At 44.9% G+C, this 15,059-nt stretch overlaps 1 protein-coding gene across 1 annotated transcript in view; it reads left to right on the forward strand.

Annotated features, from left to right (window-relative positions):
* The first annotated feature begins 2,340 nt into the window (after window positions 1-2,340).
* LOC103204768 (CXADR like membrane protein) overlaps window positions 2,341-15,059 on the forward strand; it is a 146,617-nt gene continuing 133,898 nt past the window's right edge. The window contains exon 1 of the mRNA XM_007949972.1: window positions 2,341-2,371. Within this exon, the coding sequence (XP_007948163.1) occupies window positions 2,341-2,371 (31 nt within the window). The remainder of the gene's footprint in view (window positions 2,372-15,059) is intronic.

Consider the following 15,059-nt stretch of genomic DNA (forward strand, 5'->3'; position numbering starts at 1 on the left):
GCAGGAGAGTATGGAGGGATGGACACTGGGAAGAGGTAACTATGGGGAGGAAGAGGGAGGGGAGTGGTTGCATTGTGGTAAACTGTGAAAAATGATGTGAGACAAAGTATATGTGAACTGCTGTATGGAAAGTGAATTTGCTCTGTAAATCTTCACCAAAAATACAAAAAAAAAAAAAAAAAAAAAGAATTAAAGAAAATTATAAATATTAAATAATTAATATGATTCCTGGACCATTGTCTGTGTTCATGATATACTAGCTCCAATTTTTTTAAAAAATGTCAATTATCAAGTTTTTTGTCAATAATCTAGTTTTTTGGCTATGCACATATGGGTCATTGGTGGTTTATTGGGTGGAGGTGGTAGTGGTGGCAGTGTACCTCAAAGGCAGCCACACCTCATCTGTCAGTGGAGATTTGCATGTTGCTGTGATGTGGAATTTTCAGACTAAGAGTAGAAGAAAAGCCTGGTGATCTACTTCTGAAAAAATTAGCCACTGAAAACCCCATGGAGCACAATTCTACTCTGACTCGGAGTCACCATGAGTTGCAGTCGACTCACCAGCACACAGCTGTACTGTCTTGGTTGGCAGCTCAGGGATTCTAAGACCCCTAGAAAGAAGAATAGAAAAAACGGGCCAATGTGTGACCCAGGAGCCTGCCAGCCCTGGAGGGGTTAACCTCTTTTACAACCACAGCAACTCGGTTTCTGAGTTCTGGCTGGACTCTCAACATCCAATGTCTGCATCAGTAATTAAAGTGAGAGATTACATCCTCAGGCCTCAGTGAGGCTGACAGGAGAGGCTGCTACTCCGGGGATAGTTGGAGACTGACGAACAGAAGGGGGTAGGGCTTCTGAGGGCCTCAGGGCACACGTGCACTACCTGCTGGCTGTAGACACCTGAGCCCCGCCCCCACTATTGGTTCCTCCTCCAGCCTCCTCTGCTGCTGACGCGCTGGGCCCCGAGTGGCATATCCTAGAATGGTAGGACTGGTAGCGCCAGAAGCCTCGCTTGCCTGCAGCCCTCTGCGGACATTCTTGACCTGATCCCAAGGAGCGCTGGTCGTAGCACGGAGGGAATTCCGTTCCCTCTGCCTTTGCTTTCTGAAAGGGGGTGGTGCTTATTTGTCCTGGACCACATGCAAAGCAGTTTGCCCCAAAGCTTCTTCAAGCGCAGGTGCGATTTGACTGGGGTCAGGATCCCCACTCCCCTGAAGTGAGAACTTAGCTTGGCTCTGCTCAGTTCTGAGGGTGATTACCGTGAGTACTTAAAGCACCAAGAAGAGCAAGGGCAAGAGGCCAAGGGAGATGCCAAAGCAGGCATCAAGTCAGAGGAGTGACAACCAACCCGGTTGTTTGACTATCTTACTCAGATGCTTAATTGTCCAAATGGTCAGTGGGGTAGTTTTATTCGGGGGGGGGGGGGGGACACACAGATAAGCAAGGAGGGGAGAAGAGAGCAGCTGAGACGAGGGAGAGGTGAGAGGAAGAGAAGAAAGATGAGAATAGAAGAGGAGGGAGGAGATGAGAAAGCAAAGACGAGAGGAATCTGAGAAATTGAGAGAAATAAACAGCAAGAAAAACTACAGATTTGTGAGAGAAATGGATGCAGAGAGTGTGTGTGAGAGAAAAGGGATGCAAGAGAAATGCGGAGGGATGGACAAAATGAGCTCTGAGGCCAAGCAAGGACAAGGCCTCATCCATCTTTGGCTCTTGATGGTATCCCTGATTCTCTTACACAGATCAATCCCACGCCTCTACCAACTAGACCGCCTTTCGAGGGCCCCCAACGCCCACTTTGACCCCCTCCCTGCCCCCACGTAGAGCCGTGCGGGTGGGCCCACTCACACCACTCCCGGGTCGCTTGGCCCCACAGCTGACCCCAAAGCCGGGTAGGCGGGAGCGAGGGAGGGAGCGGGAGAGGGAGGGGCTCCGGTGGGAGGCAACCATGTAGTTCCAGCTCACTCTAGGTTTTTTTTTTTTTTTTCCTCGTCTCTCTTTCTTTACTCCTTTTTCTTTCCAAACAGGGAAGAGTTCCACTACGAGCGAGCGCTTTGCAGCCTCTCCTTTTCCTCCCTGACCCTGGTCCCTGCTTTGGTCCCGGAGCGAGGTGGTACGGCAAACGCGGGAAGCCCCTTTGCGCGGGGGAGGACAGGGGCCGAAGTGAAGGGGCGCTGGGCCCCGCTGCGCGGGGCAGCTCCGCGCCGGCACATGGCAGCTGCCACCCGGCGCGCACCCGCAGGCGCTGCGCCCAGCTCAACGAAAGTCAGTTCGCTGCGCCTGGCGGCCTCGGAGCCAGGGAGCGGCTGAGCGGGGAGGTGCCCGCGTCCAGGAATCGGAATGACCGTCCTCCTCTTCCTACTCCTGCTAGGTGAGTGCCTCGGGGAGGGCAGGAATTTGCATGCCCTTAATAAACCCCATCTGGGCGAAGACACACTGATTCGGAACTGTTGTCCCCGCAGCCCTGGAGTGAGCCTGAGTCCGCCGTCCCTATCCCCCACCCCCTGCAACGGAGGAGCACATCTGGGCGGCAAAGAGCCGCCCAGTCGGCCATCGAAAATGTCTCAAACATCTGGCCCTTGAGCAGGCTTCCGCGCGGTCGAGTTTGGCCAAGAACCGTTCGGTGTGGAGGGTCCTTTTGAGGATGGTGTTTAGTTTTAGGAATACCTGGAAACGAGAACTGGGAGAGGGAAGATTTATCCAGGAATTTTTGTGCCAGGTTCCTGAGGGTGGGGGAAGCTTTTTTGTTTCAAACAGGCGCCTCTGAGGGCTCAGATGAGAAACAGATGTGTTGAAGGGTAAGAGGAAGGGAATGGGGAAGAGACAGGGCTGGAGAGGGATGGGGGGGGGCAGAGCCTGAGGAGAACCAGGAAGGTGGGAACACTGAAAATAACACAAAGAAGTGAGAGGAAGAAAGAGGTAGGGTTGGGAAGGAAAGAGAAAACAGGAGAATGCGAATATGGAGCAGAAGGGTGAGGCTGATGGAGACTGAGCAAAGAGAGTGTAAGAAAGACAGAAAAAAGTGGAATGAAAAGAAGAACAGAGAAATGGACCAAGTGCCATCCCCCCACACCCCCCCATGGAAAAAAGGCTCTGGGGCAGAGAAGACCTCCTCCTAGGCTCCCTTCCAAATATTACCCAGTCATATCTCCTGAGTCCTCAGAGACCCTAAGGCCCAGGCTGATTGGCCTTGTCGGAAAGACAGCAGGTTTGCAAAAAAAAAGGTACACATCAGGAATGTGTTTGGGCAAGAGCCAACTGGAGCTCCCTCCTGTGAAAGACTTAGGCTCCTGGGGCAGGGGAGGCACCAGCAAGCTCAAGCCTGGGAGGTGGAGGAGGCTTAAAAAAAGTCCCTGAGATAGATGCATCAGTGCAGCCTGGGGTCTGCCTGGAGACAGGACCAAAAGTAAGCCAGAGTTAAGACCAAAGAGCCAGGCTGATGTGGGAGAGTGAAGACGTCAGGTTACCTGAGAACTAACTAGTCCTGGCTTTGCACTGACTAGCTGTGTAACCTTGGACAACTCACTAACTATCCAAGGCAACAGTCTTCTTGGCTCTAAAGTAAGAAAACTGGGTGGTATCTAATCCTGTCTAGCTGTGACAGCCTAAAACTCCAGAAGAACCACCAACAAAAGTTCAAAAGTGAACAAGCACTAAAAGGTCAACCTGAAATAAGTGGATAGAGGGTTCGGTCTTTTTTTTAGTGAAACTTTACAAAGCAATCAGGCCACGTTCAGCCCTGTCTAACCCAGCTTTAGGAGCCCTGCTGGTGTCGTGGTTAAAGCATTAGGCTACTAACCAGAAGGTCAGCCGTTTGAACCCACCAGCTACTCTCCTGGAGAAAGATAAGACAGTCTTCTTCCTTAAAATAGGGGCAGTTGTACTTTGCCCTAAAAGGTTTCTATGAGTCGGAATTGACTCGGTGGGTACGTTTTGGGACTCAGCCTCAGTCCAATAATCACCCAAGTTAGAAGAATAAAAGAAGTAAATTAGCCCACACTATTGCTCAAGGAAGGCAAGTAGAGGAGGCATTATTTCCCAAGCTCTTTTAGATATTAGCCAAGTATTTCAGTAGTGCTCCTGTGCACACTTGGCATCGTTACCACTGCTACTAATAAACTGCCAGTCACCAGATGTTTGGTAGTATCATACTTCAGAGGTGCCTTATTAAAAATAGCAAACATTTATTACAGGCTTATTTATGAAACACTTTGTATGTACTGTCTTGTTAACTCATTTATTCTTCACATCAACCCTATTGGCTACCCACTGCTATCATCCCCATTTTACAGATAAAGAAATCAAAGTGTAAAGAAGTCAGGTAACTTGTTCAATGGCACAGCTTATAATGAGCACAGATGGGATTTGAACTCAGGCTATCAATCTCCACAGAGTGCTCTCTAAGCCACAGTGCTGTACAGCCTCCCTTCACTACAGAGGGAATCTTAAAGATACTCTCTGTAACTAAGTTCTCTTCAGTTCTCTCCATAGAGCATGAGATTTCAGCATGATTTTGCCCTACAGGTGAGGTCTGGGGAAAGGAAACAGAACTCAGATTTTGAGCACCTGCTATAGACTAGCACTGTGTTGGGCATAGTTGACAGTAGAAAGTGACAAGTGACTTTGGCCCACATGGTCAGTTGTCATCAGCTGGTATGCCAAGACCCAAACATAATGATGTTCATTCTCTTAGCTCATAAGGAAATAGGAAGTGGCCAAAACATGGATCAAAAGATGCCACTGAAATCTGGTCTTTCTTTACTGCATGTCTACTATGTGTAATTATTCCTCTGGTGAGGAAGTAATTTGTTGAGTTGATACACTGCCTTTATCATGGAAGATATCTCTCATGATTTCTTTCTTGGTATTATCTTTATAAAACTGTTACAAACTAAGAAGGTCATGTGGAAAGAAAAATAGGACTACTGACTTAGAGTTGTGGACAACTGAGTTTCCATCATTCACACTTGCTATTAAGTTTTGCCACGTCTGTGCCTTTGTCAGATAAACTGAGACTCATGACATCCCAGTTAAATTGATTAAGCTGTTAAGGAAGAAGTCATGGGGGAGATGAGCTGAAGAATCAGGACAAGGGATAAGACAGGAAAGCTGATAAGAGCCTGGTGAGCCACAGACACACATCTGAGGGGGTAACACAAAAGGAACCCTGATAGGACTGATGCTATCCCTGCTGGATCAGAGCCCATAGAGGAATCAGAGCCCATGGAGGAAGCAGCAGCTCTAAGGGCTGGATATAGCCTTTCTTTGAACAATAGTGTGCCCAGGCTGGTGGCATTGGAGGTTCAGTGGTAGAATTCTCACCTTCCCTGTGGGAGACCTGGGTTTGATTCCTGGCCAATACACCTCATGTGTACTCACCACTCATCTGTCATGTTACTGTCACGCTGGGCAGATTTCAAGGGAGCTTCCAGACTAAGACAGACTAGGAGGAAAGGCCTGGTGATCTACTTCCAAAAATCAGCCAAGGAAAACCCTGTGGATCACAATGGTCCCATCTACAGCTGATCATGGAGATGGTGCCAGACGTGGCAGCATTTTAGTCCATCTCATTGTGCAGGGCATCCCCAGAAATCAGGGGCCAACTCAACAGGAGCTAGTGACAACAAGGTCAGGAGAGGTGAAAGATGTTGAGGATCATTACTTTTGACAGAGGACTCACAGAACTGTGAAGCACCCAGTTTTAATCAGCTTTTTTCTATGCTTCTTTGTTCATTCATGCAAATAGGACCAGCTACAATTTTATTATTATTATTATTGTTATACATAGAACATAATGTGGACAAGGACCAGTTTGTATTTATTATAAAAACTTATGTTATTACCAGATTAACTAAAGATTTCTCTTTTGAAGCCTCATTCAGGTGGAGATGGATGTGGACGGAGTTTGGTTAAGCGGAAAATGAGTTTGGGAAAGCCTTGAATGCATAGTGCTTTAGTGTGTGGTACAATGACAGGTCTCAGTAGGATTCCATGTCCTCCCCTCTATTCATGTTAACAGTGATGGTAATAATAATGATTAAGTCCCGGTAGGCTGATATATCTTGTCTCCTCTTATTTTTGTCTTGTGCTCAGCTGGGCAGTATACGCATGAATGTATTCCATGAATGTACCTAATGAAAATGAACTAGAGAGACACTTTTAAAAGATAGAGTCAAAGATGGTCAGAATCAGGGAGAAGTGTAGAGATGGTCTAAATCAGTGGCTGTTATAATTTTGAACCTCAGATCATGAGACCATGAATTCAAGTCCCAGAAAAATACTCATATATATTATAATTTGCCTGCCTGCACTTTCTAAGAGTTCTTTGATCTCCTGATGCCCATTCTTGGAAAGCAAGTTAACCCTTAAACTGAACCTACCCCTTCATTTATCATGGAGAAGAAACCAAAAACTAGAGAACTCTGGCTAAGGTTCCACAGCTAGCTTAGTAGAAGGGCCAAGACTAGAACCCTAATTCTATAATCTGTCCTATCACACATTTTTGAGATAGAAAAATGTGTCTCCCTCCTTTTCAACTCTTGTGTTTCAGCTCCAAGATCAGTTGCTCTTCAGATGCTTAGTCAAATGAGCTAAATGCTGAATAATTGGCATTGGTTTATATGTTGAGAAATTGTCTGAAAAATAGGGCAGATGTCGTAACATTTCAATTTAGCCATCCTAACTGGAGATTCTGGAAACTTCTGTAGTGCTGTGTATAATGTCTGGTTTGTGCAGGAAATAAAGGGAATTATATACCCAAAGTCTCAAAGATATAGGTGTGCATATATAAGGAATAGGACTGAAAATCAGAATCTTAAGCTCCTCTTTTCTATTATTGTTGGATTAACCTGGGCAAGTCACACATACCACTCTGATCCTCAGTTTCCTCCTCTGCAAAATAAGGATATTAGACTAAAGTTATCTCTAAGTTCCTCTCAACCACTTACATTCTCTTGATTTTTCGTCCTAAGAATTACCTCCTGGTCTGGATGTGGTTGTGGTCAGAAACACACAAATATCACCAAGCCTGTCTGATTTTTTCAGGCACTGTACACCATGGCAATTTTTAGCATACAATTGTAAGCCAATAAGGACTTATCTATCCAATGTGACTAAGGCATTAGTGACTTCCTTCCTAGATCTGCACTGTGGCACTGCTAGCCAAGCAAGTTCTCCTATACAGGAAGTTTGGTAACTGAAATACCCTTCAAAAGGACCTCATCCAAGCAGATGAGACATCTAGGATAGACTTCAGTGTAGAGGGCCTATTGTGTGAAATTGTTTGCAACCATTAAGCATTTTCTTCTATTTTTAAATTAAGGCATAATTTACACATAATAAAGTGCACAGATTAAGTGTATTAATAAATCCCATACACTGTCCATTTATATGGATTTGATCTTCTCATTGGGTTTTGAAATGTGAATTGTATATTATTAACCTGCTTGTAGTACTAACCAAGGATCTCTGGTGGCATAGTGGGTAAGGCATTTGGCTGCTAACCAGAAGGTCTGTGGTTTAAATCCACCAGCTGCTCCGCAGAAAGAAAATGAGGCAATCTACTTTTGTAAAGATTTACAGCCTTGGAAACCCAGTGGGGGTCAGTATGAGTCAGAATCTACTCGATGGCAGTGGGTGGGTAGTACTAACCTGACCCATGATTACCCTGAGGGGGGATTATATGGGTAGAACTAGTATAATGGTATAACTAATTGCTAACATTTGTATGGGGTTTAACAATTTACCAAGTAAATTATCAGACTTTATTCTCAAACCATCTTTGAAAGTAAATGTTATTACTCTATTTTACAGATAAATAAACTGAGGCTCAGAGGTATAAAGTGAGCTTCTCAAGATCACCCTGTTAGTAAATGAGCCAGGACACTAACCCCAGGACTATTGTATATTGCCCAGAATTACTACATATATTGTGCATGGGCTACTGTTGTTGTTGTTGTTATGTGCCATCGAGTTGGCCCCGACTCATAGCTACCCCTCCTTGGGTTTCTGAGGCAGTATCACTACGGAAGTAGATTGCCCAACATTCTTTCTGAGGAGTAGCTAGCTGGTGGGTTTGAACTGCCAGCCTTTCGGTTAGCAGTCAAGTGCCTTAGGCAGTTCCTTCTAATTAATCAGAAGACTTGTAGTACTCAAAGATATTGTATGGAATCCTTGCCCTATTGTAGGGTCAGACACAGGACCATTCTTCGTTAGCACAGGATCCTGAGGCTGCGATTGGTGAAAGTACATGGATCAGGTATGACTAGCCCTACATGTTGCTTTTTCAAGTTAGATTCCTGTCTTCAGCATTTTTGACTGACTTGCTTCCAAAAAAGAATGTAGACTGTACAGGAAAAAAAAAAAAAATTCTGGTTATCTGAGCTTTGTAACTGTCTGGATACTAGAAAAATAAAAGTTTATTGCTTTTGGCACCATATAGACCAAAATAGGGAAGAATGCTGAAATCAAACAACCTTTATTTTGTTAGCCACAGTCAGTCAGATCACTTTGTGTGTGTAGCTCCTGCCAAAGTCTAGTGGTGATAAGACTGAATGCTGCTTTGTTCTAATCCAAGGCAGGAGAGTAGGCTGTTTCCTCTGTGCCCATATGAGAAGAGAGAAGGAGCAGCTATCTTCAGAATAGCTCCCCCCACCCCAGAAAGGGTGGAATAGGGAGCTCTGGTGGCATAGTACTTAAGGCATTTGACTGCTAACCAGAAGGCTGACGGTTCAAACCCACCGGCCACTTCTTGGAAAGAAGATTGGGCAATCTACTTCTGTAGTGATACTGCCTTGGAAACCCAAAGAGGGGTCGCTGTGAGTCAGACCCAACTCAACAGCAGTGAGTTTGGTTTTCTTTAAGGGTGGAATATTAGAGGTCTCTCTGAAGAGAGGCAGCAGAGGGGATCTGGAGAGTGTGGGTCACAGAAGGCAACAGAGGAGAAGGCCAAGAGGAGGAAGAAGAGAAATGGGTAAAACAGCATAGACACAGAAACAGCAGAGGATGTAAAGGCTAAATTAAAACAACTGAACTCCTGGTGTTGACAGCAGCTCATGCAGCTCCCTTCTAGGATCTTCTTTAGCATTCAGATCTGTGCTGTAACATTTCATTCTTTACTGACTCACAAAACAGTAACCGAGTGCCTTCTGTAGCCCTGTGTTAGGCTCTGAGACTCCAGTAGTACGAAAGATGCAGTCCCTACCATTAAGGAACTCACCGGCCAGTGGGGAGACATGTTCATAAACAAGAAATTACAGATATATGAAAGTGCTATCATCAAGGAAAGTACCACGGTTTCTGGGAGTCCCAAAAAGGAAGCAACTTAATTATGTGCTGTCTAGTAGAGTTAGGGTATTGCTTCTCATGTGGGTCTTTGGGCACTGTGTCTGATACTCTTCTATCTCTCACAGCACGTGTGCATTAGTGAGGCTGGTGCTAAATCAATAGCTAGCTAGTTGATGGATTGCCCCATCATCAGAAAGGATTGATTAAGCGGTGTGTGTCCTTGGCATTCAGCCAGGTGCTTCATGGAGAGAGTGAGCTTCCTGATGGCCTTGCCTATTGAAAGTTATGGCCTCATTCTTCATCACAACGTGTCAGCCACATAGCTACTTCATCCCTCATAGGAAGTTGAAAAAAGATATATGTATCAATGAATTTGGATCTCTTGATTAAGAATGGCAGTCTAGTCACCCAAAGTTTTAATAGTATTCTTCAACATGGAAAGCAAATAGGATCAAGTTGAGAAGGAATTTTCTGTTCCAGAAGAAATCCATTGTACTGAACAGAGACTCAGCCCCTGACATATTCTTACTTCCTTTCATAAGGAAAAAAAAGGAAAAATCAAATCCCTGAGAGGGAAATTGCTTTGTGACTTCATTGTTTAAATTTAGTCTTGGGTTTGTGGGGATGGTTCGGATTTGGAGGAATAGGCCTTCCAACCCAGTCTCTGTCACTTCTCATTACTTCCAGTGACAGTTCCAATTATTTCCAATCACTCTTCAAGGGAAGAGTGGGGGAAGGCACATAAGGCTTCCTTGTGGCCCAGCAGTGTGACGGCCGCTGTAGGAGCCTGGCCTCTGGGGTCGCAAGGCCCTGGGCTGGAGCCTAGCTTGGCCACCTAATAATTGTGTGACCTTGAGTAAGTTATTTCACCTCCTACACTTAGTTTTCTCATCTGTCATTGGGACTCATAACAATGTTGTAGGTTTGTTGTGAAAATTAAATGAAGTAACTCACATAAAGAATTTTAGCACTCTGCTTGGTACATTAAAAAAAAAAAAAAAAAAAAACCCACTGCTGTCAAGTCGATCCCGACTTACAGTGACCCCTCCTTGGGTTTCCGAGGCAGTATCTCTACGGAAGTAGATTGCCCAATTTTCTTCCAAGGAGTGGCTGGTGGGTTTGAACCGCCAGCCTTCTAGTTAGCAGTCAAATGCCTTAGGCACTATGACACCAGAGCTGGCTGTTGTTATTGTCATGATTGCCCCTGCTGGGAGAGGGTCAGCCCATAGATACTTGGAGAGAATGCTTGAAGTCAGTTGGCACCAGGCAAGCCTTCAGAGCTTCAGCCACTGCTGCTCCTTGACCCTGCAGGAGCTGGTTCTCAGGTGTCCTTATGGCAGTCTGGCCCTGTTCCAGGACCTCAGGAGGCTTATGGACCCCATCTGTGCCCCAGCTGTCTGCAGCTGCTCTGGAGAAGTAACTTTGAATTATTTAGCCCTGAGCAAGAGGTGTCCTTTCTTAAGCTGCTTAACATACTGATTGCAGGTATAAGCCTTCTCTTCCCAGGCTCTGTTCTCTGTAATAAAAAAACAGTTGTTAGGAGATGATTCTGACTTGTGCTGACTTCATTTGTATCAGAATAGACCTGCGCTCCACAGGGCCTTCAGTGGCTGATCTTTCAAGTACAGATTGCCAGGCCTTTCTTCTGAGGTGCTTCTGGGTGGGCTCAAACCTCCAACCTTTCAGTTAGCAGCCAAGCGCATTAACCATTTGCACCACCCAGGGACTCTGTCCTCTCTGTTACCTGCTTCCAAATGCCTGTGCCAGGTTAGACTATGCCAGCCAGGACAAATGACTGGTTGGTTTATTTCTGTCCTCAGCATCAAGTAATGGCTTTACTGAGCAGCTACTATGTGCCAGGCATTGTGCTAGGCATTTTCATACAAGTAATTCCTTATATCTTCACAACAACCTGTGACATAGGTATTATTATCCCTATTTTCAGATCAGAAAGGTGGGATTTAAGAGCTAAGATGCCCTTGCCTAGGCTGTACAGGTTGAAAATAGCCAAAAGGGAGATTTTAGCTGAGTTTGCTTTTGCCTTCAGTCCTGATCCAGAGAAGACAGAAGTGAAAAGGCAGCACTGATGACATCCATGCAGTGACACACAGCAGGAGGCCACTCAGGGACTGAAGTCCACCTGGTCTTGGAGGATTTGGCTTAACCAAGAGGAGGTACAAGTTTCTACCTTCTCTACTTCCCAGGCAGTCATTTGTCCTGACCAAGATTATACTCCAATGAGCCCAACACCCAGGTTTGAAATGTGTTGAATTACATTTCCTTTTTATATTTGGGAGGAAAGGAAAACCTCAAGGTGAGAAGAGAAATGTCTGTTTTTTTCCACTGACCTGAACAGCCAAAAGTGTGATTTTTACCCCCACTAAAGAGGGCTAAACTGACTGTCCCAGATTTCTGCAGACCTAGAATTCCCACTCAGAAGGAATTCTTGGGTCAGGAGGGTGGAGCCTGGGTTTTCAGAGAAGGCCTGGTCTCCATCTGCCTTCCTCTGGAGAAGTTCCATCCCCATCTGCTCCAGCCAATTGCAAGCGGTGGCAGGCTCGACCTCACCTCCTTCCTACCAAAGAAAGGGAGGCTGGAAAGGAGGCCGCATCTCTGCAGCCACCGTCTCTGCTCCACTACCTCTCACACCTGTTCCCAAAGTCCTGCAACCTCCCAAGCCCTGAGGGATCCAGGTGATAGTCCCCCACATGCCTGCCACCTTAGGCTGACCTTCCTCTTGCTCAATCTCTCTAGCTGTGCCCAATATTGCCTACTCTTAGGGCTGACATTTAATGAGAGAGAAGTGTGAACTATGTAAAGCTCATTTTTGTGTGTTGCCTCTTTTCCTTTCTGTCCCCCTTTTCCACCCTTCCACATCTCCCTCACAACACCTCTGTGAGGGACTCACTCTTAAAGGATTTTGCTCTCTACTACCCCTAAGCTCTGGTAGCATAGTGGCTAAGACACTTGCCTGCTAACCAGACGGCTGGTGGTTCAAACCCACCAGCCACTCCTCGGAAGGAAGGTTGGGCAATCCTACTTCCGTAGTGATACTGCCTCGGAAACCCAAGGAGGGGTCGCTATGAGTCAGGGCCGACTCGACGGCACATAACAACAACAACAACCCCTAAGCTGGGAGCTCTGGTAGCACAGTGCCTAAGGCACTTGACTGCTAACCAGGAGGCTGGTGGTTCAAACCCACCGTCCACCCCTTGGCAGGAAGATGGGGAGATCTATTTCCGTAGTGATACTGCCTTGGAAACCCAAGGAGGGGTCGCTATGAGTCAGGTCCGACTCATAGCACATAACAACAACAACCCCTAAGCTAATGTTGGTACTTTGCATCCTAGTGTGCCCTCAAGCCTCACACCTTGCTTTTTATCACCTCCAAACCCCATTGATCTGGTTGATTTTACCCAATCTAGATGCCTCTTTACCACTTCTCTATTTAATTCCCAGCCTTCCTTCAAGACCTTCAGCCCCGAGATCAGCTCCTCTCCCAGGCAGAGAGCACTGTCTCCATCTTTTCTCCCATAGCACTTCCTTTATACCTTTCGAGTTGCTTGACCAGTTGCCACCAAGTCAATTCTGACTCATGGCAATCACATGTGTCCAAGTAGAACTGTGTTCCATAGGGTTTTTGATGGCTCTGATCTTTTAGAAGTAGATCACCAGGAGTGTTTCCCAGGTCCCTCCGAGTGGATTCAAATCACCAACCTTCCTATTAGTAGCTGAGCACTTAAATGTTTGTACCACTCAGGAATTCCTAAAATAGCTTATGTCATTTTCTATTAGTATAGTAAGGGGTTCTCTCTGTCCTATCGGGGCACTAGAGTCAGCATTGACTTGACAACACCTAACAAGATAGGTATTCTCTATCTTTTCTGTGTGGCTTCAAACAGGGAACAGTATCTTTTTGTCTGTAATACCAAGCCCTGTAGTTGGCACATTTAGCTACTTGGGAAATGGGTAAATGCATCAACATACAAATGAATTTATGAATAATCAAAGAAATGAATGTAAAGTGTAGGCTTATAAAAGTAAAGTTGTTACGTCTCCATAGGGTATATGATTTTAATGGGAGATTCTTTATCGTCTACAAAAGACCAGAAAGGCCCATCAACAGATGAATGGATAAACAAAATGTGGAATACACAGTGTCAGATTACCCAATAAGGAAAGGAAGCACATGTTTACTTATTCTGCTTCTGTCTAGCATCTCTCTCTTCCAATCCCATAGCACTTTCCTACAGAATCAAAGCCTGTTCTCAAATTTACCATCCCCAATAGGGATGGGACCCAGTAAACAACTTAAGCATAGGCTTACTTGTGCTTACTTACTAATCTATAGTGAATAGTTTCACATGTTTTTCACTGTATTATAAGCCCATGCTCCATGCTTAGCTTGCTTGAGTAATCTGTTCCTGGGTACGTACATACAATGGAATACTATTAAGTCAGTAGGAGAAATGAAATCTTGATACATACTGTAATATGGATGGAGCTTGAAGACATTATGCTGAGTGAAATAAGTCAATCACAAAAGGACAACTATTATATAACCTCAATTATATAAAAAGATAAGAAAAGGCAAATGTATAGAAAAAAAGTTAACTAGTGGTTCCCAGGGGAGGAAGAGAAGAGGAAAGGGGGTTATTGCATATGAAATACTGAGTTTCAGTTTACCAGTGATGAAAAATCACATTGATTAAAGGTAGACTGGCACAGCCAATTATTGTAAGTGCTGTCAGTAAGTTGTACACCTTTAAAAAGTTGAATTGGCAGAAGTCATGTGATAGATCTCTTGACAACAATGACACTCCTGAGGCTGCTTATGTACAATGAAACACCTCATGGGATTTGATTCCTTGGTTTAAAGGTTTAGGGTCATGGTTTCATGAGACATCCTAGTTAACTGATCTCATTACATGTTTATTGTATAGTTCTGGGGTGTTAAAACTTCAAAGCAGCCATCCAAGGCACAATATTTGGTCTCTGTTCCCCTGGAACAACCAAGGGAAAAGGAATAGGAGGAGGAAATGGAATATGTAGCTAATTGCCTCCATGATCAGTTACCTCCTTTGCCATGAGGTCAGAAGAACTGGATGATGCCCGGCTACCATTATAAACTTTTTTTTTTCCCCCACTCACTCTACCCACACACACACACACCCCAGTGGTAGCCCATTACTAAACATTTTGATCAAAGATTTCATAGAAGAATCCTGATCAAAAGGGGGAATGTGCAGAACAAAATTTAAAGATTCTCATAGAATCTAGCATTTCCAGAGCTATGGAGGCTGGATGAATCTCTGAAACTTTTTCCTTGAGATAATCTTTAAACCTTAAACCAAAAATATCTCCTGAAGTTTTCTTAAAATTAAACAGTAGTTTTAGCTTAACTAGAAAAGAATGTCTTCTTTAAGCATTATGCTTTTTCAAGATCTACCTACACAGGATCAAACTGACAACAGCGGCTTGAAAGTTTAGATAGGGAACTTAGGGAGAGTGAGTTTATGTCAATGGTGAAGGAGCAATGCAGAAAAGGAAAGTGAGAATGGTTGCACAACTCAAATAATGTAATCAATGTCACAGAATTGTACATGTAGAACTTGTTAGATCAGTGCATGTTTTGCTGTGCATATTCTCAACAACAGCAAAATAAATCATTAAAAATTAAATTATCTATATAGCATAGTGGCTAAGGCACTTGACTGCTAACCAGAAGGCTGGCGGTTCAAACCCACCAGCCACTCCTCGGAAGGAAGGTTGGG

The sequence above is a fragment of the Orycteropus afer genome, unplaced genomic scaffold (assembly GCF_000298275.1).
Source record: "Orycteropus afer afer isolate SDZICR_OR568_19922 unplaced genomic scaffold, OryAfe1.0 scaffold00258, whole genome shotgun sequence".
In the NCBI taxonomy this organism is placed as follows: Eukaryota; Metazoa; Chordata; class Mammalia; order Tubulidentata; family Orycteropodidae; genus Orycteropus; species Orycteropus afer.